Raw genomic sequence first — 25,127 nt, forward strand, 5'->3', positions numbered from 1 at the left:
TCCAGGTGAGAGATAGCCCCATGTGGGAAATCAAAGCTAGAGCAGAGAGAGGAGGGCAGTCCTTCAGAGACCGAGAGGGGTCAGGAAGACATCTTCATGGGTGGGCTGACTGGTTGGTGTGGGAAGTCAGAGCCATAGTTAGTGAGAAGGGTATCCACATGGGGTAGCAGCCTGGAACAGGGAGTCATACCCCAGGCAGGAAGAGAAGGGTGTCCACACGTGGGTGGAGGTGGGGGTGAAGATCCAAGATTGGTTACATACTGGATGATCAAACAGCTAAACATTTAAGAATAATCAGAGCGAAGTTCCTTACTCTAAAAGGGAGTTACAACTGTGGAAAGGGAGAAAACTTGACTTCCTTAAGAATTTCAAAACAAGTAATCAGAAATGTGGAGAAAGAAACAAAGTTACATGCAATCAATTCTGAAAGAAGCAATATCCTGCAGGGAAAGTGGCTGTCAGAAAAATGCATAAATGCAGTCCTGAACTTCTTATCCAAAAGAGAAAAACTTTTGACTACAACAAAGACAAGTGTTTCAAAGAAGGTGTATGATATTACTTTTTATTTCTAATACTTGAACTAAATAATTTCCATTGTGTCTTAAAAAAAACTATAGCATTGAATTGGAATTGGATGTATATATCAATACGAACCCATGGGTTTTAAATATATTTTTAATAGTATATATTTCAATATATATTCAATAAATACATTTTATATATAAATAATATAGAAGTAAACATAGGTGCAAAGTGTGTTAATACACAAAAATCTATATATTGCATATTTATGAAATAAATAACACATTTACATACATATATTGTCTAGCTCCAGCCACTCATAGGGCCTGGAAGCATTTATACCCCATTAGCGATAAGCACACCTAAAGCTCAGATTCTGATCTAAAAACAATTTTCCACTAAAAGGAATATGGCTTCTTGGGAAAATGGCTAATTCCAAGACTGGGGCAGGGAAACTCCAAGATAAGCCTAGAATATCTTATACCAGAAAGCAAAAAAGTATTCAAGGAATGATGGGTACATATTAAATGGACACAGACTCCAGCATGAAGTGACCCCCATTACCAAATGGGGGATAATTTGAGCATCAAAATAAATGATGCTTATAAAATATTATAATCCATTAAATAAAACAGGAAACCTACTGAATCTGAAACTCTGTGGGTGGGGCCCCACAATCTGTGTTTTAATTAGTCTCCCAATGTGATGCCCACAGACATTTGGTAACCACCCTTTAGGGTAATTCTCCCAAAGGGAGTGAATCGTTTGCAGTAAATTAGCAAATGGCAAGAGATTAAATGGCTTTTTCACGTAATAGGACATTCCTTTGTTAATGCTTATGGGAAATCTCATGGCTTTAAAGATTGCCAGATATTCCAATAAGTATGCTAAAATTCATACGGAGCCTGTATTTTTGTCACATATGAAACTACCATTCTGTTTTATCGTATTCATTTAATTAAACAGATTTTAATGAGTTTATACCCAGAAGGGTCAAGAAGTTCTGAAATCCTTTTTATTTCCCTACCATCTGGACTGTGACCCCCATCGGAGAGTTAAGTACACAGACACCTGCTTACCTTACTTCCTATGGCATTGATGACCAAGTCCAGCCTCAACTCCCCCACCTGTTACACCTTAGAGATGAGCCTCTGAGTTTCTCCATTGGAAAACCTCCCAGTGGCATTAGCTACCCCTTAAGTGAAGAGTCTGAGCTACTGCTAACAGAGAAACCCTTGAACTCACCTGTTTGTATATCTACACAACCCTACCATCCTCTGTTTCTACCTGGCGGTCAATGGAGGACAGGAAGAAAGGTATCCAAAAAAGTTTTTCTGGGCCAAGAGGAAGTTACCAAGTCACTCACCTTTCTTCCTTGTGCCGTCCGGTTTTCCTCTGTTCTGTATGCCATTGTTCTTCAGGTGCCTCCTACACTGCCCAGAGCAAGATGTTCCAGATGGGATATCAAGGGCTGATGGATACATAGAAGGGAGTAACTGCTTAACACTAGTAGAAGTTTGTTGCCTACGAAATTCAGGTATATGTGGAAGATGCTGAACTCTGATTAATGTAACCCTGAGCTAATCTCTCCATGCCCCAGAAGATGAAAGAAAAGGAACCCTCAGATTCTTTCTTAGCTTTAAATTTACTTCTGCATCTTGCTCCAGAGAACCTCAATTTCTCTCTTCATCTATTCTGACTTGTTCCTTTTAAATTTCTTTTCCTGTTTTCTCCTCTTTTTCACCCCCCATATCTGAGCTAATGGGCACAGGTATGTGGTCAAGGTTGAAAGAAGAGAGAAATGGTCCATTGTGGGTTAGGTTAAGAAACATAGTGTGGGAAATAGTTTGATTTTATTCTTTCCCTTCTAGAAACCCTGATTCAGGTGAAAGGCAAATCCAGAATTTATAGCAATTAGACAAGAGCTTCAGCCAAGAAATACTAGTCCCATGTAACACTAGTCCTTCTGAAAATAGTAATATGAAATCTTAAGCTTAGCTGAGGCAAGAAGAGTTGATATTTTCAATGTCCTGTATCAAAAAGCACTATGATTTATACCTTAACAAGAAAATATTCTAGATCCTAAATCTCTCCATTTAGTATAATTATTTTACAGAAATCATTGGCACAAACATCAGTTATCTATTTTTGTATAATAGGCCACTCCAAAACTTAGTGATTTAAAACACAACCACCATTTATTTGCTCATAACCAGGTAATTTGGGCAGGACTCAGCAGCGACGGCTTTGCTCCACATGAGCATTTAGCCAAGTCATCTGGAAGTTTGACAGGAGCTTCAAGGATCCAAGATGGCCTTTCTCACATGTCTGGGATCTCAGCTAAGGTGAGCAGAAAGGCCAAGTTGACTGGACCTCTCTCTACCTCATGGTCTGTTCTTCTCAATGGCCTCTTCCTCCTTGAAGATTTCCCAACAGAATAGCCTTGCCTCCTTCACATTCAGGCTGGGTTCTAAGACGGCAATGGTGTAAGCTGAAAGGCCTCTTAAAGTGTAAGACCGTAATTTGCCACATTATGCCCTTAGCACATTCCACTGGTCAAAGAAAATCATAAGGCCTGTCCAGATTCAATGTTGGAGGGAGCTACAAAAAGGCACGAATTCAAGGAGGCAGAATTCACTGGGGGCTATGAAGTTTAATGTTATGTGTCAGCTAAGCTAGACCCTGGCACCCTGTTATTGGTCAAACATTATTCTAGATGTTTCTGTGAAGGTATTTTTGAGATGAGATTAATGTTTTCGTCTGTAGACTTTGAGTAAAGCGGATCACCCTCATCCAACCAGTTGAAGGCCTTAGTATAAAAACACTGATCTCCACTAAGAGGGAATTCTGCCAGCAGACGGCCTTTGGACTCAAACTGCAGCATCAACTCTTTCCAGCCTGCCTTCCCAGCCAGCCTTCTGAAAAGCTTCAGAGCACACCCTGCAGATTTTGGGCTTGAAAACCTCCACAATGAGTCAGTTCTTTAAAATATATAAATTACATATATATATATGGGATAAATTAGGAGTTTGGGATTAAAATGTATGCATTACTACATATAAAATAGATAACCAACAAGGACCTACTGTATAGCACAGGGAACTGTACTCAATATCTTGTAATAACCTATAATGGAAGAGAATGTAAAGAAATAATATATGTATGTATAACTGAATCGCTTTGCTGTATACCTGAAACTAACACAACATTGTAAATCAACTCTCTCTCTCTCTCTCTCTCTCTCTCTCTCTCTCTCTCTCTCTATATATATATATATATATATATATATATATATTATTGGTTTTGTTTCTGGAGAACCTTGGCTAATACAGGGGGCATCTTGTAATAAACACCATACATTTTCCAGATAAGGACCGTAATCCCCAGAAAGCTTAACAATATTATATGATACTCAAGGAGTTTGTTATCTAGTTAGAGAGCAAGCATATAAAAAGTTAGAGCACACCAAAAGTAACAATGCAGAAGTTTCTAGTTCATAAATGATTTACTGTATAAGTGTAAACTCTACCTTCCTGAGGAATGTTGGACAAAAAAACAGTTAAGGAAACCTGCCAACCTGAGCAGGGCCATAAAACCTCTGAAGTGGAAAGAGCATAAATGTATAACCAAACCAAGTTGTCAGCACTTTCTCAATAAGGACAACACATTTTATGGTTGGTAATAAAACTTAGGAGAGATAATATCTTCGTCACTGGCATTGCCATAAAACCTTCAGCATGCCATTTTACAGTTCAAATACATGCCTTATTTTGAAGTCTAAAACATTAAACTTAAAGTTATTGTTAGAGTAATGAATGTATTAGTTTTCTATGGCTGCTGTAACAAAGTACCAATAAACTGAGTGGCTTAACTGAGAAATGTATTGTCTCACAGTTCTGGAAGCTTAGAAGTCCAAGATCAAGTTAATGGTGGGGTCACGCTCGCTCCCTCTGAAGGTGCTGGAGAAGAATCTGTTCTAACCCTCTCTCCTAGCTTCTGGTGGTTTGCTGGCATCTCTGGCATTTCTTGACTTGTAGACATATCACCCTGGCCTGTGCCTTCCTATTCACGTGGCATTCTCCCTATGTGTGTATCTTTGTCCAAATTTCCTCTTTTTATTAAGGACGCAAGCCCTACTGGATCGGGGCCCACCCTACTCCAGTATGACCTCATCTTAACTAATTATGTCTACAACAACCCTATTTCCAAATAAGGTCACATTCTGAGGTATTGGAGGTTAGGACTACAACATATGAACTTGGGGAGACACAATTCAACCCATCATAATGGGTTAGAGTACTAATAAATTAAAATCTAAGATATTTTTAAATAACCCAAACTCTTCCTCTAACAATGCTTGTGGTCTGACTTTGGGTTAAGGAAGCTTCTTTTGAGATGTGAACCTGGTACTTTGGCTTATGAATTGTGTTTCCATGCTTTGCCACTAGAGGGTAGCATCATTACTATTGTTTTTTCTGCTGTTAAGCCTATTACACAGTAACTTCCGTACTCCGCCATTCACCCATAATGTGGGCATATCAGATACGAAGTAAATGTAGACACATTTCTCAGGGGGGTGGGGAGTGGCGAAGGTATCAGCTGGGAAGAATAGAGTGTCCTGGTCATCTCTGTCCTGGCGATTCCTCTCCTGGATTTTTACTATGGGCCAAATGTTTGTGTACCTCCAAAATTCCTGTGTTGAAACTCTAATCTCCAGCGTGATGGTATATTTGGAGATGAGGTCTTTGGGAGGCAATTAGGTCCTCAGGGTGGAGCCTTCATGATGGGATTAACGCCTTTATAAAAAAGAGACTGGAGAGAGAGAATCTGTTTCTCCCACCAGGACGTGGGCCTTTACCAGACACCAGACCTGCTGGCACCACGATCTTGGACTTCCCAGACTCCAGAACTGTGAGAAATAAACATTTGTCGTTTAAGCTACCCAGCTTATGGTGTTCTATTATAGCAGCCCAAACTGACTAAGACAATTTCTGACCAGAATCAAATCACCAGAGATATTCAAACAGAAGCCAAAGTCTTTTCCTCTGAATGGGACATTTGTGTGGAAAGCAGGGCTGGGGGACCGTACAGTCATGTAGCCTCTGAAGTGGAAAGAGCCATCTCTCTCCCTCACCCACCCCCCCGCTCCAGGGTCAGGAGATTTATTGATCTATCCCATCTTGGGCTTCGCCACTAATTGACAGCATGATCTTAGACAAGTCACAAACTCTGGTCTCAGAGTCTTCACCCACAGACAACCTTTGTGGACCTATTTTCTCTAAATGATATCTTCCTTTGAATTTTCTCTCCTTTCCACTCCTCTAGCTCACCTTTCAATGCTACAGGTTGAGAAGGGTTCCTTAGGCGTTACAACAGAGACGAAAAAAGTGTGGTTGCCTTTAGGAGATTATAATATAGTAAGAAGGAAGCATTTATGTGCAGAGATAATTAGAGGACTGAATAGCGTATGATCCGCTCTCTGGGCTCCATACTGTAGGAACTTCTAAACAGGAAAGTGTGGTATGAAGCAGTAGAAAAGAAAAGCTTTGAACTGGGCCTTAAAGAATCTCCAGAAGTTAGGCTGCGAGGAGGAGGAGGGAAGAGAGTGTGGTTAATACAACTTAGGCATGGAAATTAAAATAAACAAGTTTTAGGGAACAGGGAGCAAGTCAGTATGATTGGTACAGGGGTCGTGTTGGACAATATGAGAGTATAACTCCATATTGAAATACACGCAAAGTGATTTTATTTTATTCAGGTGCAGTGCTAGTCAATTTAGAATTGATCTGAGAGGCCAAGGGAATCTGAGTCAGTTTCTGAGCAGATGAGAGAGTTGTTCCAACCTCAATTGCTAAGCCCCTTGATTACTTGGCTGGGCTGCTTTCTGCATTTTAGAGCCTGTATGTATTTTGGCTTCAGACACCAGTTATCAAGTGGGGGATTATATTGGGCTCCACCCCCAGCTTCTTAGTAAAGATCTTTAATCCTCCCTTTAGGACACTTGAAAACAGGCAGAACAGCTCAAGATCATGAGAGGAAGCAGGTAAGAGGCACTTTCTTGCCTCCATTCTAACCTTTTGCATTAATCATATCAATTCCTCCCAAAACTCACACAAGCACTGAACACAGCTGTGTTGTCCCTGCTTTAAAGAGTTAAAGGCTCAGAAATACTGACAGCCCAGCTCAGAGCTGTTGAATTATCTATAAAAGAGAGTGGCCTAGAATTCATTAGGCTATCGTCTTAACATCTGTAAAAAGTGAGCAGTCTCATAAAATAGGAAATATATAGGAAAAAATGGGCAGTATTACATCAAGTTCAGAAATTTTTACTCTTAGAAGGAAATATAGTTAATATCTTAAGAGCTAAAGAATAATGAAATCCCGTCAAATGACATGATAGCCTGGGTGGGGATTGCAGGTTTTCATGAGTAGGCAGAAAAGACAGGCAATTTTAAGTATGACTCCCGCTAGGGAAGGCACCTTCCCTGTGCTGTGCAACACTGGGACACAGCCTGTGTGGAGGGTTTGATGTAGTGACTATAAGTAACTGCATTCAGCACATGCCATTAGGGTCACTGTCAAGCATCCTGTCCCATTCAATATCTGGGTCCAATATCTCAACAAGCAGACTAGGTGTTCCCTGACATTGTGTGTCATAAACAAATCATTTCCTTAACAGTAAGCCTATTTTAACATGGAAAGACTCTAGCTAAGTGCAGAAATGTTTAAGAGCATCAAAATCATAATGTTGATACTTGTGCCTTAAGGAATTATGCATGTGTAGCATTTTAGGTATTTATAATTTTACAAACATTATAATTTCATCTATGCAGATTAGTCTTGTAAGTTCAATTTATAAGTGTGCAATTGACTAACAAATTTACGCTTGCGAGTTTCAGTTGAAATCTCACTAAGTTTATACAGTATTGGAATATTTAAGAAAACTTAAGTTTCACCACATTTATAAGTTTAATAAATTAGATTTGTAATAATAACAACTTGAGAAGATTTGTTGGTTAATTGAAGTACTTAAGAATATAAAAAATATTTAATTCATAAATACAATGAAGAAGTTTAAAGGGAAATCTAATTATCTAAGTTTAAAACTGTGCCCCAAACATTAAAGTCTCCTTAAAATTGAGTGTTAAAATTTGCTAGACTTAAAAATAGAATAATAATATTCATCAAATGAACTTAAAGGTATAAGAATGGCTTATATTTTTTTCATTTTTACCGGTTTGGTCCAGAAACCCAATCACTCTATTCACTGCACATCTCTTGAAGCACCTCTCCAAGCTTAAAGCAAAAATCTCCCTTCATTGCCATTTATTTAGGGGAAATTCTTTTCTATTATTTGATGCATGTCCTCTATTCTCTCAATCTTCCCATCTGGAATTCACATTAGAAAGAATATAGAATTCCTGGATCTATTCTCCATGTATACAGACTTTTCTTTCATGCTTTTTAATCTATTGGCTCCATGTATTGGGGAGAACTTGTCACTTCTCAGCTTTTATTTTCACTGTTCCTGTAGCCCCAGTGACTCCTAAACCACATTATTAATCCACATCCAAGATACAATCAATACAACCTTGATTAACGAGCCCTAAAGTGACAAGATGATGAGGAGGACACCAAGACGGTCATAACCTGATCTCCCACTTCAACAATGAGCTGGTAGTGCCATCAGAGGCTGCAGTTTCCCAAGCAAAGGCAGTTAGAGATCACAGAAATCACTGAAGAGGTATTATCACATCAAGGCCATGTTGATATTGCGTTGAGTCTCTTTAAAGAGTCTCTTTACCTTGGTTATGGCAAATCAAGCATGGGATACCCATGAAGGGGTTTGGCAAAAGCTCAGGAATTGAGACCCCAGGTTTTTGGAAGAGTTGAGATAAAATACAAGCAAAAGCAAGGGAGGGCACCCTTCCTCCATCCCTCCCTTGGTGAAGGCTTCCATAAAATTATAATAATGGTGCTCAATTTATTGCTCATTTCAGGGACTAGAGGCAGATAGCCCCAAACTATGGACTTAGACCTGAACCAGAAGTTCCTCCTCTGAGAACTCACTGGGTTGCATCTCACTTGTGTTCTCTCTGGGCAGAGACTGCAGGAATGGACATTTCTGCTCTCTCATAAAGACTGCTAGTATATTTACACTTACAGTTTTGAAAATTCCAGTCTTAATCTGGTTCATGCTAATTATTCCTAGAGTTCCTGCTCAGGCCTAGATATCAGCAATGCCATTTTCATGTAACCTGCAGTTGACAGCTCACTCTTCTGAAATACAAACTTGCCAAAATCATAGAAACTTGCTGGGCTAAGGAAAAAAACCCTAAAATACAGGACACACATGGGGCAGAATGCCATGATCACCTGGGGACCACGGCATGTGGGCATTTCATATGCCAGAAATGTATTAAGGTCTATTGCACTGTTCAAGATAAACATGTAGGCACCCACATCTGCTCTTTGCAACCCTTACATTAAAAAAAAGAAATGTATCCAGTTCATTGGCCTAAAGAATCCACTCACCTCCCTCTTCAGTGTCATGTGATAAGACCAGACTGGGGCAGCTTTCTGGATTTGTCACTGCTTCTGGAAAGCCAGGGAGCTTCAGGTTTTAATTGCCCATGTGACACCTCCAGCTACCCACTACACTGCCTCTTTTCCTTCATATTCAAGTCAACCATCACAGACTCCTGCAGTACTCCTTTTCTTTTCTGTCACAGCAGAGACTGGCCTTTCTGACTAATATGGTACTAAATTAACTTCGATTTTGTCTCAGAGACTCTAGATTCATAAAATGTGACAGCCGGAAATTGATTCATCCAATTCAATTCCCTAACGTCAGAGAGAAGGACATGGTAAATGTTAAAACCCTAAAGGCTGGTGAATAGTAAAGCCAGAATGAGAAAAGATTTCCCGACTCTCCATTGGAGGCTACTTAGTCCACTGATGAGGGAAGGGCTCTGACTTTTTACCTAGGTATTCCATTAAAGGATTTTCCTTGTTTTAACTCTTCAATTATTTCAGCAGAGCAGATGGCATGGTGGCCATACTATGCTGTGTGATGATTTTTTTACTCTTTGGATAACATCATGACTCTCCTTTCCCAAATTTTCATGGCTTTAACCAACCATGTGCCGTTCTGTAACCGTGGATCAGCCCTTTTATCTTCTCTGAGAGAGCGCATCGTAGGATGACTTCCGGCTTGCTTTTCCTAGGGGAGAACGCAGGTGCTACAGAAAGAGATTTCTCACACAAAGGAATTTCAGTGTCACACAGCTTCTTCTTCATGACATAAAGGTGGGGTGCAGTTGAATAACAAACACAAAGATCTGAGGTGTTTGAACGAAGGTCCATGCATTCATTTATTTCTCATTGCAGCAACAAGATAAACAAGTGACATTCCATCTATAATGAGTTACAAATGGTAGTAAGCCCAGGAACCCTGAGCATATATATCTATAAGGCAAATAAAACAATATTTTTCAGTGTGGGCATCACACTTTAGATGACCTGGGGAGAGCCACTCCAAGCCCCAAAACCATGACACCAAGAATCATTCTCAACCAGTTGTTCTCCAAACAAAAGGTGAAAAGGCAAAACTGTGATTAAAAATAATAAAAAAAAAAAAGAGAGAAATTTCAACTAGAAAGACTGGATGCCCAAAGTCACATCTCTTCTTCTGATTCTTGTTCTCGTTCAGCATTTTTCAGGAGTCCAACTTCTGAGGGGCAGAACCTCTTAAATCGAGATTTAACCAACCTGAGGAGAATGAAAGTCATCTCGTATTATGCTGTTTAAAATTAAAACCCAAAACTATATGTAACTATAATACAGCAAACTCCAAATTATCTGCGCAGATGGAAGAGGCACCCCCAGAAAGAAAATCACTTTTATTTGGCTTTGGAGCTACCTGCAAATATTTTGTAGATTAAAGCAGCATATAAGCAAACAGATACAATAAAGCTCTTAAATGTGTAATATGATTGTTTGCATCATATTCAAAATTCAAAAATTGTTTGCATTCATATTCAAACAAGAGAATCTCTGGGCTGTAGTAAGCCCAGATGAAACCGAGCTCAGCTGTGTGGTCCATAAAGCAGCCCTCTCCTATGAAGGAAGTGCATGAAGGCATCTCCTGCCCCATGTTGAGCCCCACGTCAAGTCTGGGCTGTACTGCAGCCTCTATTCATGTCTTCAGAGGGGTGCTTTTGTGCTGGCCACAGGCTGCTCAACTGCATGTGATGGTCCATGATGAATTAAGAAGTTGAAAGAAGTGACCTCCATTCTTGTAACTGTTTTCATAGATTAAGAGAATCTGTAGGTCAGAAGGAATTACAATTTTTGACATGGGAAGATGTGAAGCTTCTTAGTGGCAGGAACTCAGCAGGCTCTCCATTTTCTCTGATGTGATAAGAACTAGGCAAAGCTTTTCCTGTGCATGATATTTGTGAAGACATTGTGCTGTGACCATGTCAATAAAACATAGTTAACTTCCAGAAATACACAGGGATATGCAAACAAACTGATAAACCAAATGATCAAAATCATTCCCATTTTATGAAAAACATCACCAGCCTATCTGTATCTTTACACTTGTTTTCTGCCTTTCTTCTTCCAGTGAAGGTCTGGCCCGCCCCTCTCAATATACAGTGCTTTTACTTGTGCTCTGGATCCCACTAGAGTATGAACTTCATAAGAGCAGAGACTTCATCTTATTTACTGCCCTAACTCTGCCAGAGTCTAGAACAACGTCTGGTACACAATAGTGGCTCATGACACATTTGATGATTCAGTGGGCTGTGGAGCAATCTGCCAGGAGTTCATATCACTCACCTCCTCACAGGTAATTCTTCAGTCACTTCCAACTCAGCATTAATTCCTCCAACACACAACAACTGAGCAGTATCAGTAACAACTATTGACTCGTCAAGAGTCAAGAAAAAGTACTCAAAATCATTTGCCTCGATAATTAGTTGACCATTGACATTGCTCCCAATGTCCTCAACTCTTCAAGACACTGTTCTCACTAAAGGCTAATAGTTTTAAGTAAGTTGATGACTGGGACAGTGTGTCATTTTTAAAAAATATTTATTTATTTATTTGTTTATTTATTTATTTATTTATTTGGCTGCGCTGGGTCTTAGTTGCGGCACGTGAGGTCTTCATTGCAGCATGCAGGATCTTTAGTTGCAGCATGTGGGATCTTTAGTTGCAGCATGCGGGATCTTTAGTTGCAGCATGTGGGATCTTTAGTTGCAGCATGCGGGATCTAGTTCCCTGACCTGAGATCCAGCCCGGGCCCCCTGAATTGGGAGCATGGAGTCTTAGCCACTGGACCAACAGAGAAGTCCCGGTGTGTCATTTTTTAAAGCCACACAGTTATCTCCACATTGCACAACCTGAATACATGCTAACTGAAAGGGATTAATTAGTTGATTCATTCCTGATGACTCTTGTGGAAAATAAAGCAAAGAACTGGCTACTGATTACAAATTAACTGTTAACACAGACCCTAGTGACTCCTCCTGTTCCCCACTCCTCCTCTCTGGGTTTTATCTGCTGTTGTTACAAACCACCAAGCTCAGGCAAATTCAGGCTCTATCTGCACCCTGAAGCCCTTGGTATTGGCACATGCAGAAATGGCTACTGGGGACAGATTGAGGGATGGAGTAATAAAGAGGAAGTGCAAATAACTGCTAGTTCCTGGAATGATGCAAGTCCAGAGAACTAAAGTCAGAGTGGGTCTGGGCTTTTGCTCCCATATGTTCTCTTCAACTAATACAAGAGCAGAGCTGAGCCTCTGGGTATACTTCCAGAGTCAATCTGGAAATCAAACATCCAGAAGGCAAACTACCATATGCCTGGAATTTGGTCATTTCTATTTTGTTCTTCAAAATGGCTCACAAGAATCATTTGCTTGGAAAACCAACCTGAAAATGGGTAATATTTCTCTGTCCATTCAGAGGGGCTTTTGAAATAGTTCTGTACCACAGTGGTGTTTAAATATGAAATGCAGTAAAACACATAATAAGATTTCCCAACAGATAGGTCTCTCCTATGAGCTGTCATGATGAGAACTGCAGGCATGGGACCAGGTGAAGCAATCTTTAAACCATTATTCTGGAAAGCTGGGAAGTACAGCTTCATTTTTCAGAGATTTTGGGGGCAGTAGTTCCATAACCCAGTGTTGGTTCCTTGGTGATCTTTGTGCTTTGTCAAATAAATTCGGATAGAATGTCCTCAAAACCCATCACCTGTGACTGAATTACAATCCACTACAATCCACTTGAATTATCCTGCATATGACCTCACTGAAAGTCAGTATTCAATCTTTGTGATATTCTTTAAGCTACTGCTTAAGTTTATATCAAAATATATCAGAACACAAGTTCTTGTTTTTATATTTCAAAAGCAATATGAGAGCAAAACTTAAAAGCATATAAAACATGATTTCCAAACAATTGAACCCTATTTCTGGGTATTTCTGAAACAGATCTGTTAAAACAGCAAATAAGTGTCTTGAGTACCTACTATATGTTTGACAGTATGCCAAGAGCTGTGAGAAATATGAAAAAGGTCTTTTCCTCCAGGTGACACAATCAAGTTAGCAGGTAAGACTAACATGAGCTAATAGTAAATATCACAAGATAGATCACAATTGTTAAAATGTGTGGTAGAGGCTAAAGTACCATAAACACTCATGAAGGGAGATAAGCAAAGGCTAGAACAATCACAGAAGTTTTCATAGAAGAGATGAGCATTTAATTTGGATATGCCAGGTAGAGGCAACTACATGGTCAAAAAGTTAAAGGTGCTGGGGAAGGAGAGGCAGTTGAAAAAGTAAACATGGAGTTTCTGGTTTCTAGAAAACTATAGGTGGATAAGAGATTCATTAGTGGGTCTGAAGGTTTTTGAAACAGGAAGAGACAATAGTCTTCTTTTGGCTCTGGAAGGGAGCTGACATGGGGTAGAGAGTCTCCTTGAATGCCGGCATTATTCTTGGAAGCTGCCCAGCCCCTAAGGAGATGAGGCCCAGAAGTCAGCCTAAAACAGCGGAGGAAGAAGCCAAGTTCAACTCAATGGCAGAGTGAGCCTTAACTACCAGCCCATGCACATGCTTTGAGGGAAATGAATAGGACTAATAGAAATCAATCAATGAGAAAGTAGAATTTCCCAGTACTCATAGCACTTAGACCTCTAGAAGGAGGTAATTACAGATCAAAGTGGCCTGACCCAAAGCCTACCAGAGACATTTTGGAGCTAGACAAGGAAATGGTTTCCTTATGCAGAGACACAGCACCAAAGCTCCTATAGCAGTGAAGCTCAAAAAAGCACAGAGCAGGAGAGGTAACCTGGGGAAATGTCTACAGAGAGGACTAGAAAGCTAGCTGGGGCAGAAGCTGAGACCCCACTGGGCCTAGAACCAGCTACTGTAATTTAGGGATCTAGAGCACCTGCTAGATGTGTACTATCCAATATGGTAGTCACTATGCATATATGGAAATTTAAATTAATTAAAATTAGTGTGGCACTAGGCCCATGTCAAGCGCTCAATAACCACACATAGCTCATGGCTACATAATGAAGGCTGCAGATATACAACATTTCAATCAGTGCTAAAGTCTGAAGGATTGGAGTCTGCATGATTAGTAGTTGGGATCAGCCAGGCCAACTGTGGTTTGGCATTAGCTATCATGCTAATGGAAATAATAAGGAACCATGTTCACTCCTTTCTACTCCTACTCATCCTTCAAGCTGCAGCTGAATTCTCAATTGTGAGGAGGTCTCCTCTGGGCTCCAATAGTGCTTTGTTCTTACACTATTTCCATTTATTGTACTGTATTTAAATTGTCTCTCTCTCCCCATAGAGTCTACACCTTATACATTTTTTGATACAGAAGAAGGAGGAGAACAAGAACGAGAAGAATAATAAAAAGAACAAGGGTGGGTGGGGGAGGTGGTTCAAGAGAGCAGCCTAGGAAGGTCCTGAATTCACCTCCTCCCATGGACACAGCAAGTCTACAGGTACATAAGGAACAATTCCCTATAAAAAAAAAAAAGGCCTGAAAACTAGCCAAACAGCTCCTCCACAACAAAGGACAAGAGGTCCACACTGAGATGGGTAAAAGAGGCAGAGACACAGTCTCACCGAAAACCCCACCCCTGGTGTGGAGACCCACAATCGGAAGGGATCTCAAAGATACAGAGCTTTTCCCTGAGGAGCAAGAATTTGTGCCCTACATCAGGCACCCCAACCCTTGGGACTTGCACTGGTGAGATGAGCCCCCAAAACATCTGACTTTGAAAACCAACAGGGCTGACGTCCAGAAAAACCAAAGGGCTGTAAGGAATGGAGATTCCACTCTTAAAGGACTTGCATGCAGACTCACCCACCTGGCAATCCAGCACAAAAGCCACAGTTTGAAAAGTGTCTAGACCATATGTGAATGTGATACATTTGTTAATTTTAAAGCATCTGCCAGCAAGGGAGAAATCTGTTAGGACTCTCTTCAGGAATGGAATCACTGGCAGGTACCATTTTTGCTTTCTGCCCCATCTATTTTGTTAGCACCAGCACTAGCAGCCACCATTTTTGCACTCTCTTTCTAACCTGCTAGCACCAGTGTTAGAAATTAAAGGAGAAATTTAAAAATACCTGGAGAGAAGTGAAAATGGAAATACAACATACCAAAATCTATGCAATGCAGCAAAAGCAGTTCTAAGATGGAAGCTTATAGCAATATAGACCTACCTCAAGAAATAAGAAAAATCTCAAATAAACAACCTAACTTTTACACCTAAGGGAACTAAAAAAAGAAGAACAAACAAAGCCCAAAGTTACTATAAGGAAGGAAATAATAAAGAACAGAACAGAAATAAATGAAATGGAGACTAAAAGACAAATAGAAAAGATCGATGAAACAAGGAGCTGGTTCTTTGAAAAGATAAACAAAATTGACAAAACTTTAGCTAGACTCACTAAGAGAAACAGAGAGAAGGCTCAAATAAATAAAATCAGAAATAAAAGAGGAGAAATTACAGTTATACCAACAGAGACTACTATGAACTATTATACACCAACAAATTGAATAACCTGGAAGTAATGGATAAATTCCTAGAAATATACAATCTTCCAAGACTGAATCATCAAGAAATAGAAAATCTGAATAGACTAATTACTAGTGAGGAGATTAAAACAGTAATCAAAAAACTCCCAACAAAGAAAAGTCCAGGACCAGATGGCTTCACTGGTAAATTGTACCAAATATTCAAAAAAGATTTAATACCTATCCTTCTCAAACTCTTCCAAAAAACTGAAGAGGAGGGAATGCTCCCAAACTCACTTCACAAGGACAACATTACCCTGATACCAAAATCACACAAAGACATCACACACAAAAAAGAAAATTACAGGCCAATATCACTGATGAACATAGGTACAAAAATCTTCAACAAAATATTAGCAAACTGAACTCAAGAATACATTAAAAGGATCATACACCCAGATCAAGTGGGATTTATTCCAGGAATGAAAGGATGGTTCAACAACCACAAATCAATCAATGTGATATGTCACATTAACAAAAAGAAGGATTAAAATCATATGATTATCTCAATAGATGCATAAAAAGCATTTGACAAAATTCAACATCATTTATGATAAAAACTCTCAACAAGTGGATATAAAGAGAATATACCTTAACATAATAAAGGTCATATATTACATGCTTACAGGTAACATTATACTCAGTGATGAAATCATGAAAATTTTTTCCTTAAAATCAGGACCAAAACAATTATGTTCACTTTTGCCACTTTTAGTCAAAACAGTATTATAAGTCTTAGCCAGAGCATTTAGGCAAGAAAAAAAAAAAAAGGCATCCAAATTGAAAAGGAAGAAGTAAAACTGTCACTATTTGCAGATGACATGATACTATGTATAGAAAACCCTAAAGACTCCAACAAAAAACTGTTAGAACTAATAAATAAATTTAGTAAAGTTGCAGGGTACAAAATCAATATGCAAACATATTGCACTTTTATACACTAACAATGAACTATCAGAAAGAGAAAGTAAGAAAAAAAATCCCATTTACAATTGCATCAAAAAGAATAAAATACCTATGAACAAATTTAACCAAGGAGATGAAAGACCTATACACTGAAAACTGTAAGACATTGATGAAAGTAACTGAAGAAGACACAAATAAATGGAAAGATATTCCATGCTTATGAATTGGAAGAATTAATATTGTTAAAATGTCCATATTACCCAAAACAATCTGCAGATTCAATGAAATCCCTACCAAATTCCAAAAGCATTTCTCACAGAAATAGAACAAACAATCCTAAAATTTGTATGGAATCACAAAAGATCCTGAATAGCCAAAGCACTCGTGAAAAAGAAGAACAAAGCTGGAGGCATCATACGCTCTGATTTCAGACTATACTACAGAGCTGTAAAATCAAAACAGTATGATGTTGGCATAAAAACAGACCCATAGATCAATGGCACAGAATAAAGAGCCTAAAAATAACACACATATATGGTCAATTAATTTATGATAAAGGAAGCAAGAACACAAAATGGGGAAAGGCCAGTCTCTTCAAAAACGGTGCTGGGAAAACTGGACATCCACACACAAAAGAATGAAACTGGACCACTATCTTACACCATACACAAAAATTAACTCAAAATGGATTAAAGTCTTGACTGTAAGATTTAAAATAAAATAAAATAAGAATAAAAATAAAAATCTGAGAAGAAAACATGGGTGGTAAGCTCCTTGACATCACTCTTGGTGATATTTTGGGGATCTGACTCCAAAGGCAGTAGAAGCAAAACTAAACAAATAGGATTACACCAAACTAGAAAGCTTCTGCACAGTGAAGGAAAACATCAACAAAATAAAAAGGAAACTTACTGAATGGGAGAAGATATTCCTAAATCATATCTGATAAAAGGTTAATATCCAAAATATATAAAGAACTCAGACAACCCAATAACCACAACAACAAAAAAATTCCAATTTAAAAATAGGCAGAGAATTTGAATAGACATTTTTCCAAAGAAGACATACAGATAACTAAAAGGCACATGAAACGATGTTCAATATCACTAATCATTAGGGAAGTTCAAATCAAAACACCAGTGAGATATCACCTCACACCTGCAGAATGGCTATTATAAAAAGGACAAGAAATAACAAGTGTTGGCCAGGATATGAAGAAAAGAGAACCCTCATGCACTGTTGGTGGAAATGTAAATTGGTACAGCCACTGTGGAAAACAGCATGGAGCTTCCTCAAAAAATTAAAAATACAACTACCATATAAGCCAGCAATTACACTTCTGGGTATTTATCTGAAGAAAATGAAAATACTAATTCAAAAAGATAAAGGCACCCCTAGGTTCACTGCAGCATATTTATAATAACCAGGATATGGAAACAACTTAAAGGTCTACCAATGGATGAATGGATAAAGGAGATGTTTTATATATATGTTCATATATATATGTATACATATAATATAAATATTTTATATTTATATGTACATAATGGAATACTACTCAGCCATAAAAAAGAATGAAATGGACATTGAGGGTATTACATTAAGTGAAATAAGGCAGATAGAGAAATACAAATACCATATGATTTCACTTACCTGTGAGATCTAACAAACAAATGAACAAACAAAACAAAACACACAGATACAGGGAACAGATTGATGGTTGCCAGAGTTGGGGGAGGTGGGCAAAAATGGGTGAAGGGGATCAAGAGGTACAAACCTCCAGTTATAAAATAAATAAGTCTTATAGTTTTCAGAGTACAGGTCTTTTGTCTCTTTAGGTATGGTTATTCCTATGTATTTTATTCTTTTTGATGTGATGGTAAATGGGGTTGTTTCTTGAATTTCTCTTTCTGATGTTTCGTTGTTAGTGTATAGAAATGCAACAGATTTCTGTGTATTAATTTTGTAACCTGCAACTTTACCAAATTCGTTGATGAGCTCTAGTAGTTTTCTGGTAGCATCTTTAGGATTTTCTATGTATAGTATCATGTCATCTGCAAACAGTGACAGTTTAACTTCTTTTCCCATTTGGATTCCTTTTGTTTCTTTTTCTTCTCTGACTGCTGTAGCTAGGACTTCCAAAGCTATGTTGAATAAAAGTGACAAGAGTGAACATCCTTGTCTTGTTCCTGATCTTAGAGGAAATGTTTTTAGCTTTTCACCATTGAGTATGATGTTAGCTGTAGGTTTGTCATATATGGCCTTTATTATGTTGAGGTATGTTCCCTCTATGCCCACTTTCTGGAGAGTTTTTATCATAAATGGGTGTTGAATTTTGTCAAAGCTTTTTCTGCAAATACTGAGATGATCATATCACCTCACACCAGTCAGAATGGCTATCATCAAAAAACCCACAAACAATAAATGCTGGAGAGGGTGTGGAGAGAAGGGACCCTCCTACACTGCTGGTGGGAATGTAAATTGGTGCAGCCACTATGGAGAACAGTATGGAGGTTCCTTAAAAAACTAAAAATAGAGCTACCATATGATCCTGCAATCCCACTCCTGGGCATATACCCAGAGAAAAACATGGTTTGAAAGAATACATGCACCCCGATGTTCATTGCAGCACTGTTTACAATAGCCAATACATGGAAGCAACATAAATGTCCATTGACAAAAGAATGGATAAAGAAGATGTGGTACATATATACAATGGAATATTACTCAGCCATTAAAAGAATGAAATAATGCCATTTGCAGCAACATGGATGGACCTACAGATTGTCATACTGAGTGAAGTAAGTCAGACAGAGAAAGAGAAATATCATAAGACTGCTTCTATGCAGAATCTAAAAAATGATACAAACGAACTTATATACAAAGTAGAAGCAGACTCACAGACTTAGAGAATGAACTTATGGTTACCAGGGGGGAAGGGTAGGAGGGAGGGATATTTAGGGAGTTTGGGATTGACATGTACACACTGCTATATTTAAAATGGATAACCAACAAGGACCTACTCTATAGCACAGGGAACTCTGCTCAATATTCTGTAACAAACTAAATGCAAAAAGAATTTGAAAAAGAATAGATACAGGTATATGCATAACTGAATCACTTTGTTGTACACCTGAAACTAATACAACATTGTTAATCAACTGTACTCCAATATAAAATTAAAAGTTTTTTTTAAAAATGAAAAAAATAAATAAAATTTAAAAGTCATGGGGATATTATATACAGCATGGTGACTATAATCAATAATATTGTATTGCAGATTTGAAAGTTGCTAAGAAAGTAAATCTTGAAAGTTCTCATCACAGAAGAAAATTTTTGTAACTTTGTATGGTAACAGATGGTATAACTAGACTTATTGTGGTGGTCATTTTGCAATGTATACAAAAGTTGAATCATTATGTTGTACACCTAAAACTAGTATAATGTATGTCAATTGCACTTCAATTTAGAAAGAAATCTATCACAGGAAACTGAAAAAAAAAAACAAAAACACACAAGAAGAATCTTCCTTGAGCTCCTATTATGTTGTAGGCAGTTTAAATACATGATCTCATTTAGGTACTATTATTATCTCTATTTTGTAAATGACAAAACTGACATTTAATGTGGTTAAATAGTTTACCCAAAGTCATACAGCTGACAAGCAGCAGAGCTAGGAACATGGATTCTTAGCAATCTGTTATATTGCTCCTCACCCATCATGAAACATTGTATCAAAGTCCTTGTAAAAACATGTATAGTTCAACTGAATCTTACTGTTAGAAATATTACAGGAAATGTCAAATTAACCAGATACTCAAATTTAATGGGAGACATACATGTTGGTCAAAAATGACACCAAGCTTGGGAAGTGCTATAACTGAGGTAAACATGGGCAAATGGAGGACTCACTGCAGGTGTGGGGAGGTTCATTTGGATAAGAAAACAGCATATGCAAAGATATGGAGGCATAGAAGAGTGTGCTGAAGGGTAATGCATAGGTTAGGAGCACAGCAGAGACACTTTTTAGCTATTCCAACTTTAAACCAGCATTTATTCTTTTTTTTTTTTTTTTAGTTTTCTCATTCATTCCATTTTTTATTTTCTTTTTTTTTAACATCTTTATTCGAGTATAATTGCTTTACAATGTTGTGTTAGTTTCTGCTGTATAACAAAGTGAATCAGCTATACGTATACAGATATCCCCATATCCCCTCCCTCTTGCATCTTCCTCCCACCGTCCCTACCCCTAGGGGTGCCTCTAGGTGGTCACAAAGTACTGAGCTGATCTCCCTGTGCTATGCAGCTGCTTTCCACTAGCTATCTGTTAGTTTGTTAACACTATACATTTGGTAGTATATATATGTCAATGTTACTCTCTCACTTTGTCCCAGCTTACCCTTCCCCCTCTCCATGTCCTCAAGTCCATTCTCTATGTCTGCGTCTTTATTCCTGTCCTGCCTCTAAAACCAGCATTTATTCTTTTTATTGGAAATGTTTGTGTTTGCAGATAATTTTCTGCTATATTACCCTGTTTTGTGGAATGCTAAGGAATGAAATACCTCTTTGAACTTAAAGTTCAGTAATATCGAGTCTTGATGATCATATACCAAAAAATAGAACTTGCATGAACAAAAATCACTAACTTACCAGGTGACAAAGGCATAAATTGCTCCAATGATGATAATGGCTATTGCATAATGCCAACAAAAGCATATGGTGAGAAACATAACGTTGTCATGATCCACTAAATCCCATGCAGGACCTCCACTGGGGGGATAAAGGACAAACCCAATCTGTAATTTAAAACAAAGAACACACATTAAAAAATACCAGCCATATTCCCAAAGATGGTACATTTCAAAATGTTTCATTTCAAGATTCATGGTAACAGATAACTCCCATTACCTGAGATGCTATAGATAAGATATCTGCTGCCTGTTTTAGTAATATAGACAGTATCTACTAGATAATATTTTTGGAAAAAATGTTAAGGATATTTACAGATCAATTTTCAAAATATGAATAGTAATCATCTCTGGGGACTGGTGGACTTTCAGATGATGTGTTAGGTTTCTAAGCTGTGCAGTTTCACTCAGTTATTTCAAAATCAGAGTTAAAAAAAAAAGGTTTTAAAATAAAGCCCATGGGTAACATTATATTCAATGATAAATACTGAAAGCTTGTCTCCTAAGATCAGGAATGAGACAAGGGTGTCTTATTTTACAAATTCTATTCAACATTGTACTAGAAATTCTAGCCAGAGCAATTAGTCAAGAAAAACAGACAAAGAGCATCCAGATTGCAAAGGAAGAAGTAAAACTATATTCACAAATGACATAATCTTATACATACAGAAAATTCTGAAGAATCCACAAAAAAACTATCAGAGCTAATAAATTAATTTAGCACACTTGCAGGATACAAAAGCAACACACAAAACATACAATGAACAATCAAAAAAATTAAGTTAGGAAAACAATTCCACTTACAATAGCATTGAAAAGAATGAAATACTTAGGAGTAAATTTAGTCAAGGAGGTTCAAAACTTGTACCTTGCAAACTACAAAACATTGTTGAAAGTGATCAAAGAAGATCTAAATAAATGGAAGTATATCTCATGATCATGAACTGGAGCATTTAATATTGTTAAGACGGCAATAAAAAAACAGAACACGAATCTGATCCAACCTCTAGATCTAACAAGATCCAGCATGTTGAAAAGTGTTAAATGTGATAGTTAATTTCACATGTCAACTTGACTGGGTCATAGGACGTACAGATACTTGGTTAAACATGATTTTGGGGTGTGTTTGTGAGGGTATTTCCAGATGAGATTAGCACTTGAATCAGTAAAAATCTAAGTAAAGCAGATCCTCCTCCACAGTGCGAGTGGGCATCATACAATCCATTGAGGGCTGAAGAGAGCAAAAAGCAGAGGGAGGGAGAATTGGCTCTGCCCCACTGCTGAGCTGGAACTTTGGTCTTCTCCTGCCTCAAACTAGAACTTGTACCATCAGCTCTCCGCTTTCAGGACTGGACCTACAGCACCAGCTTTCCTGGGTCTGTAGCCTGCAGGTGGCAGATCATGGGACTTCTCAGCCTCCACAATTATGGGAACCAATTCCTTAAAATAAATCTCTCTCTCTCTTTCCTCTCTCTATAGATATAGATATATTATAGATATAGATACAATTATATATTATATATAAAATATATATATGTATATATTTGGTTCTGTTTCTCTGGAGAACCCTGACCAATATACTGGATGATAAATTGATAAATACCACTACTTTTGTATATATTTAAGATTTACCATAATAAAAGTTTTTTAAAATTCCTTTTTCATAGGCACATTAAAAAAAAAAAGAGAGAGAGAGATGGCAATAACACGCAAAGCAATCTACAGATTCAGTATGGTCCCTATCAAAATCCCAGCAATCTTTTTTGCAGAAATAGAAAGCTGATCCTAAAATTTATATGGAATTACAAGGGACCCAGAATAGCCAAAACAACCTTGAAAAAGAAAAGCAAAGTTGTAAGACTTACACTTACTGATTTCAAAACTTACTACAAAAACTACAGTAATCAAAACATTGTGGTACTAACATAATGGTAGACATACAGATCAATGAAGTAGAATTGAGAGTCCAGAAATAAGCCCATACACCTGTAGTAAATTGGTTTTTGAAAAGAGTGCCAAGGCCATTCAATGGGGAAACTAAAGTCTCTTCAACAAATGGTGCTGGGAAAACTGGATATCCACATGCAAAAAAAAAAAAAGAATTTGGACCCTTACATTACACGACATACAAAAATTAACACAAAATGGATCAAAAACCTAAATATGAGAACTAAAATCCTAACTCTTAGAAGAAAACTAAGGAAAAACCTTCATGACCTGGGATTTAGTGCTGATTTCTTATACATGACACCAAAAACACATCAAAATTAAAAGCTTTTGTGGGGGCTTCCCTGGTGGCACAGTGGTTAAGAATCCGCCTACCAATCGGGCTTCCCTGGTGGCGCAGTGGTTGAGAATCTGCCTGCCAATGCAGGGGACACGGGTTCGAGCCCTGGTCTGGGAAGATCCCACATGCCGCGGAGCAACTAGGCCCATGAGCCACAACTACTGAGCCTGCGCATCTGGAGCCTGTGCTCCGCAACAAGAGAGGCCGCGATAGTGAGAGGCCCGCGCATCGCGATGAAGAGTGGCCCCCGCTTGCCGCAACTAGAGAAAGCCCTTGCACAGAAAAGAAGACCCAACACAGCCAAAAATAAATAATAAATAAATAATAAAAATAAATTAAAAAAAAAAAAAAGAATCCGCCTGCCAATGCAGGGGACACGGGTTCAAGCCCTGGTCCCAGAAGATCCCACATGCCACGAAGCAACTAAGCCTGTGTGCCACAACTACTGAGCCCACGTGCCACAACTACTGAAGCCCTTGCGCCTAGAGCCCGTGCTCCACAACAAGAGAAGCCACTGCAATGAGAAGCCCACGCACCACAATGAAGAGTAGCCCCTGCTCACCGCAACTAGAGAAAGCCCATGCGCAGCAAAGAAGACCCGACACAGCCAAAAATAAATAAATAAATAAAAACAAAGCTCAGCTATTAAAAAAAAAAAAAAGTTTTTGTGCATCAACGGACACTATCAAGAAAATGAAAAGACAATCACAGCATAGGAGAAAATCCTTGCAAATCATATATCTGGTAAGGAATTGATATCAAGAATATATAAAGAACTCCTAAATCTCAACAAAAAGCCAAAAACATTTTAATGGGCAAAGGAATAGAAGACTCATGTCCCAAAAGAAGGTGTACAAATGGTCTATAAGCGCAAGAAAAAATTATGAACATCATTAGTTATTAGAGAAATGCAAATCAAAACCACTGTGAGATACCACTTCACACCTCCTAGGATGGTAATAATAAGTAACAAGTGTTGGTAAGGATATGGAGAAACTGGAATCATTATACATTGCTGGTGAGAATGTAAAATTGTACAGCTATGTGGAAAACAATTTGACAGTGTCTCAAAAAGTTAAATATAGAATTATCACATGACTTGGCAATTTCATTCTAGGTGCTATATATACCCAAAATAATTGAAAACAGGTATTCAAACAAAAACTTCTACACAAATGTTCATAGCAGCATTATTCACAAGAGCCAAAAGTTAAAAACAATCCAAATGTCCATCAGCTGTTGATGAATAAGCACAATGTGGTATTTCCATACAACCGAATATTATTCAGCCATAAAAAATGACATATTAATATATAATACAACATGGATGAACCTTGAAAACATTATGTTAGAGAAAGAAACTAGACACAAAAGGTAACATATTGCATGATTCTGTTTACATGAAATATCCAGAATAGGTAAATCCATAGCGACAGAAAGCAGAGTGGTAACCAGGGACTGGGAGGAGAGGAAAAGGAAATGACTGGTTAATGGATCCGTGGTTTCCTTTTGGGGTGATGAAAATGTTTTAGAACTAAATAGAGGCGATAGTTGCACAGCACTGTGAATGTACTAAACGGTGCCGAATACTTTAAAATGCATAAA

At 38.1% G+C, this 25,127-nt stretch overlaps 1 protein-coding gene across 3 annotated transcripts in view; it reads right to left on the reverse strand.

Moving 5' to 3' along the window:
- Positions 1-9,864: 9,864 nt before the first annotated feature.
- Positions 9,865-25,127, reverse strand: part of TMEM45A (transmembrane protein 45A) — a 92,012-nt gene continuing 76,749 nt past the window's right edge. The window contains exons 5-6 of one of the 3 annotated variants that reach the window (XM_007164027.2): positions 21,198-21,343; positions 9,865-10,293 (exon numbers count right to left, since the gene is read on the reverse strand). In XM_007164027.2, coding sequence (XP_007164089.1) covers positions 10,200-10,293; positions 21,198-21,343 — 240 coding nt within the window. In that variant the 3' untranslated portion in view covers positions 9,865-10,199. The other 2 variants (XM_007164028.2, XM_007164026.2) reach the window with 2 other exon arrangements.

Source organism: Balaenoptera acutorostrata, chromosome 4, assembly GCF_949987535.1.
Source record: "Balaenoptera acutorostrata chromosome 4, mBalAcu1.1, whole genome shotgun sequence".
NCBI classification, from domain to species: Eukaryota; Metazoa; Chordata; class Mammalia; order Artiodactyla; family Balaenopteridae; genus Balaenoptera; species Balaenoptera acutorostrata.